Here is a 5,553-nt window from a genome sequence, read left to right on the forward strand (position 1 = left end):
TTTATATATATATATATATATATATATATATATATATATATATATATATATACAGGCCCGATCTACAGCAGGCTGTTACAGGCAGCGACGGCGGCGCGGAGCTTGCCGGACGGAGGCCGGAGGCTTCTCAGACGCGTCTGGACAGCGATTGAGGTCGGAGCAGGTCGGGGTTGCAGGTTTCTAGGCAGCGACCCGACCTGCAACTGCAACTGGACATGCAGCGCTGCAACCTCGTCGTCGGCGACTCCACCCGACTGCAGACCAGTCCGTCCGACCCCTGGCCTCCGTCCGGCATGCCCCGCCGCTCCGTCGAGCCCCGAGCCGAGTTGTTGCGTCGCCGTCCGCACTTTAGCGAAAGTGCGGACAGTTCGGCTACACTAAGGACATCCTTACCTAGCCTTAGGTACGGATTTCCTTTTCACCCACTTTCCGATCACATTTTCACATCTTAACCGTTCAGTTTTTAGGACCTAATGTATAGATCACCTCTGCAAAATTTCAGCCAATTTGGTGATCGTTAAGGCATCAAAAACTGCAATTTACCATTATAAATACGAACGGTTCCGGTTCGACAGATTCGGTCCGTTCATGTAAATTGCAGTTTTGGACGCCTTAACGATCACCAATTTGGCTGAAATTTTGCAGAGGTGATCTATACATTAGGACCTAAAAACTGAACGGTTAAGATGTGAAAATGTGATCGAAAAGTGAGTGAAAACACCAAATCCGTACCTAAACCTTAGGTAAAGACATCCTTACCTGAGAAAAATCCTATATATATATATATATATATGTAAATATACATATGTTGCGTTATTTCGCAGAACCAGTAAAATATGGTACTCTCAAACCTCATCAATTCATCACACGGTGATTATTATTTAACAGTTACTATAAACTTATAAAGACTCAATGACTAATTAACTGTCTACGGAATTTGGGTAACTCAAGACGGTGACTCTTCTGGCCAAAAGTAAGAAAGACGGCGAATCTTCTGGCCAAAAGTGAAAATAGACGGTGACTGTTACCCATGTGGGTCTTCGTCGACAGTTCTGAGCAAAAGAGAAAATACGTATGCAGTTGAAAAGGAGACAGTGAGAAAGTTACTCTGGTGGGGCCAGCAAGTAAATATCTGAGGTAGGAAAAGATACTGAAATCTTTGCTAGAAAACAGAGAGAGAGTCAAGTTGGAACGATTATGAGGCGTGTTTGGTCGTTGACGTACGCGCCCTTTTGGGTCACTTTTTAAACCACATGTCCATCACTTTGGCTTCCTCCTCCAGAAAAGGGTTATATATACCCCACTCCCCATTCCAATTTTGTATCCCATTCGATCTCACTTTCTGGCTTCTTAGTTCTCTCATACACTTCTTGAGCATCTCTCTTGCATTCTTAATTTGGATAGTGAAATCATTTGGGTTTCTGTGCTTCTTGGTGTGTGTGCGCTTAATATCTGTGTCAGTGATTCAGTTCGTTGCAGCACGATTTGAACCACCCTCCTCATAACTTGGCCTTCCACCCATTTTTTCTCTCATCTAATATCCCCAGATTTTGAGTATATATACTCCAAAAACTTTTAAGACTTTCTTACACAAAAGGCTTCTGCTTTCAGTACAAAAATGGGTACTGTTCTTCCCCAACACCAGGCTTTTGATGTTTCTGTGGATGTGCAACCACAGAGTGGCTCGAAGTGTTTCGATGACGATGGCCGTCTCAAACGAACTGGTAAATTTTAGTTCTTCACCGGTTTGTGGAAATGGCCAGTAGAATTTTCATATGCTTTTGGCCTTGAATTAATATGAAATTGACACTCATTATTTGTGTTGTTTTATGGTCCAGGAACTGTTTGGACTGCAAGTGCTCATATTATCACCGCTGTGATTGGTTCTGGTGTGCTGGCCTTGGCTTGGGCCATAGCTCAACTTGGCTGGGTTGCTGGTCCTGCCGTGATGCTCTTGTTCTCTTTTGTCACTTACTACACATCTAGTCTTCTCTCTGCTTGTTATCGTACCGGTGATCCTGTCACTGGCAAGAGAAATTACACTTACACAGATGCTGTCAGATCCAACCTTGGTAAATTTTCAAGCTGTAAACTTTTTGGTGGAGATTAAAAAGTTGGGTCTTTCTCAAAAATACTAAAGCTTGAATCTTTATTCTGTTACTTTTAATCTTTCAGGTGGGTTCAAGGTGAAGATTTGTGGGTTTGTTCAGTACTTGAATCTTTTTGGAGTTGCTATTGGCTATACTATAGCATCATCTATAAGCATGGTGTAAGTGGTGTTTGAACTCATGGATTAAAAACTTGGTGGTTTTTGATTATGTAGTTTTCTTTGGGCTAATGGGTTGTTGCTATTGATTAATTTGCAGGGCTATAAAGAGGTCTAACTGCTTCCACAGCAGTGATGGAAAAGATGAATGCCATGTGAACAGCAATCCTTATATGATTGCTTTTGGCATTGCAGAAATCATATTCTCCCAAATTGAAAACTTTGATCAGCTATGGTGGCTCTCCATTGTTGCTGCTGTCATGTCCTTCACTTACTCCTCTATTGGACTTGGCCTTGGAATTGGGAAAGTTGCAGGTACAAATATGAATTAGTGTTACGTAGATCTTATAAATTTGAACTTGGTTTTTAGTATTCAATTGAAACTAGAACTGAAGCTTGTTCTGTGTTTGTCAATTATCAGAAACTGGAACAATTAGGGGAAGCATGACTGGAATAGACATTGGAACAGTGATTGGGACTCAAAAGATAACTGAGACTCTAAAGATATGGAGGAGCTTCCAAGCACTTGGTGACATAGCCTTTGCCTACTCCTACTCTCTCATCCTGATTGAAATTCAGGACACTGTCAAATCCCCACCGTCCGAAGCCAAGACGATGAGGAAGGCGACTCTAGTCAGTGTGGCAACCACAACCCTTTTCTACATGCTGTGTGGCTGCATGGGCTATGCTGCTTTTGGGGATGCATCCCCCACAAACCTCCTCACCGGTTTCGGTTTCTACAACCCTTACTGGCTCATTGACATTGCCAATGCTGCCATAGTCATCCATCTTGTTGGTGCCTACCAAGTCTTTGTCCAACCCCTCTTTGCTTTTGTTGAGAAATCAGCAGCAGAGAAGTACCCAGATAGCCAATTCATCACCAAAAACATCAAAATCCAAATCCCTTGTGTCGGTCTTTACAACCTCAATATGTTCAGATTGGTGTGGAGGACACTGTTTGTGATCACAACCACTGTGATTTCCATGATCCTTCCATTCTTTAACGACGTTGTTGGACTTCTTGGCGCTTTGGGATTTTGGCCACTCACAGTATACTTCCCAGTGGAGATGTACATTGTCCAGAAGAGGATTCCAAAATGGAGCACCAAATGGCTTTGCCTCCAAACCCTAAGTGGTGCTTGCCTCATAATCTCCATAGCTGCTGCTGCTGGCTCAATTGCCGGGGTGCTTTCCGACCTCAAGACCTACAAGCCATTCCAATCCAGCGATTGATTCAGCAAAACTTTTAACAGTCATCATTACTCAGCATTTAGTCTTTCCGTTCCCGGTCTAGCTACAGTGGTAAAAAGTATTTACCCTCACTCGAGATCAAAGATCTACTTTGTAACAGAAAAAAGAAGAAGAAGAAGAAAGAATTGGTCCTTAGGATTTCAATTCTTGTTCATGTTGATAATGATGCTTGCATATATAGAGTTGTTTTAAGTAGAGGTTTTCTTTTGGTTTGGTGCTGATGTACTAGTTCTTTTGCCACTTGTCAAAGTTGTGATGGTTTTGGTTTCTTCCAAACCCTGCTGAGTCCATGACATGAATTAAATGAGAATTCTGAAGAACCAATTGGTGAATTGGAATTGAAAATGGTCAATTCCCACACATTCCCATACCACTACCAATTAAGAAGGGAAAAAGAAAAGGAAAACATTCTGATTTCAATCAGAGACTCGATCAAGTGGGCTAAAACGACATCACAGCGAACTTGTGCTTTTCTCCAAGTCTTCAATGGTTTGTTTCAATTATTGCAACACTTCAAAATAAGATAGTAGTAGTGTCGTGCTGTGAGTGTTCTCTATGGATGAGTTGTTGAAGAAAAACCGAAATCCTGGACTGCCACGGTTGACCAGCCTATCGTTTCTTTTCATTTGTCTTCTGTGGGTCTTTCGGAGAAGTTTTTTGTCAGGCTGTTGAAATAGTCCGATCAACTAATAAGAGAAAATCACGTAGACAAATGAGTCAATTATTATATATATCTAAAACACTCGGCTTTTACTTGAAAATATGAAAATATCCTTACTTCTGCCATTTAATTGGTCGGGCCAATTGTATGGTATGATGGTGAAGGGGAAATATAAGAACTTCTCACTTATTTGATCTTTTTTCATTTTAATTATTTTTTTGAAAAAGAAGATATTTACGATATGCATTTCGGTTATCATATAGAATACAAACTTTTGTATCAGAGAAAAGAAATCGTCCACGAGGGTTATCATATAAACTTTGATATCATTTAAGAATACAAACTTTTATATAGGAGTAAAGAATTGTCACTTTTATATAGGAGTAAAGAATCGTCTACAAGGGGTGTGTTTGAATTTAAGGCCAACAACCCTAAACAAAACGGGAGGATATCACCTGTCCCCAAAGTCTCTATCCCAATTCTGTCCCACCACTAATATTTCGTCATGTATTTTTTATTACTTTTTAATAAAAAATACAAAATTGATTAAAACCTATATGGGACTTCTGGGTTTCCTCGTTCTCATCTTCAAAAGAAATTTAGGCTTCAGTTTATGGCTTCCAATGAATCCAACCAAGATTATGAATGTGAATGAAGTATTATGACACCAATAAATAATTTCAAATAATCACATGTAGACTATAACTATGCTATCCTTCAACCACATTGATTATGTATTATTCAAGAATCATTTCATTATTTAACAGTGACAACCATTTTGCTCTAGTCATTATCTTTGTTTGTCAGCATATGCGGAAACTTGTAACAGACGCCGAGTTGCTACCTAATTCTGACTTCTTCTATATTGAAATATACTCATTTGACCTCTTCTGCAATCAAATCCTATAATCTACTTATTAATTAACGAATTCCAAATTTAATCAAATGGGTTTCATTAATTTCCTGCCAAACCATCTAGAAACTATATTACTGCGTGGTTGTTTTAGACACGACTTACAATGCAAGACCCTAATCAAATTTGAAGCTTAAACTAAGTAGCTTTAGGTTCTAAACACCGAAGAGACTTCTATGGACCAAGGTCCACCTGCACCAAGCCACTACGGTGCGTCTGTAAGACACGGGCGGTTACCAAACCGCGGCTGATTATTGGATGGGTACAGTGGACATGGGAGGCAGACAGGCAGTGAGGCACGATTCGAAGCCTCTTCCATTAAACCGGCCACCTGCAGAACAGAGACAACCGGTCGGCGTCGGTGTCTTCGCCTCCATCTCCGCTGACGGCTCCGTCAGAGTGTTCGACCTGCCTGACAAGGAGCATTCCGCGATGATCTACGAGAGTTCCGATCCCGACACC

At 40.9% G+C, this 5,553-nt stretch overlaps 1 protein-coding gene across 1 annotated transcript; it reads left to right on the top strand.

Annotated features, from left to right (window-relative positions):
- Window positions 1-1,315: 1,315 nt before the first annotated feature.
- LOC133738458 (amino acid permease 3-like) lies at window positions 1,316-3,712 on the top strand. Its single transcript, XM_062166009.1, has 5 exons — window positions 1,316-1,724; window positions 1,839-2,072; window positions 2,176-2,269; window positions 2,367-2,581; window positions 2,688-3,712. The coding sequence occupies exons 1-5, from the start codon at window positions 1,619-1,621 to the stop codon at window positions 3,497-3,499; spliced, it is 1,461 nt and encodes a 486-aa protein (XP_062021993.1). The 5' UTR covers window positions 1,316-1,618; the 3' UTR covers window positions 3,500-3,712.
- The last annotated feature ends 1,841 nt before the right edge of the window (window positions 3,713-5,553 follow it).

This window comes from Rosa rugosa, chromosome 3, assembly GCF_958449725.1.
Source record: "Rosa rugosa chromosome 3, drRosRugo1.1, whole genome shotgun sequence".
Taxonomy (NCBI): domain Eukaryota; kingdom Viridiplantae; phylum Streptophyta; class Magnoliopsida; order Rosales; family Rosaceae; genus Rosa; species Rosa rugosa.

Bases quoted from the DNA above. Each gene is read 5' to 3' on its own strand.
- LOC133738458 (XM_062166009.1), top strand. From the start codon at position 1,619: ATGGGTACTGTTCTTCCCCAACACCAGGCTTTTGATGTTTCTGTGGAT. The intron at 2,270-2,366 runs GTAAGTGGTGTT...ATTAATTTGCAG, and splicing joins GCATCATCTATAAGCATGGT to GGCTATAAAGAGGTCTAACT. The intron at 2,582-2,687 runs GTACAAATATGA...GTCAATTATCAG, and splicing joins TGGAATTGGGAAAGTTGCAG to AAACTGGAACAATTAGGGGA.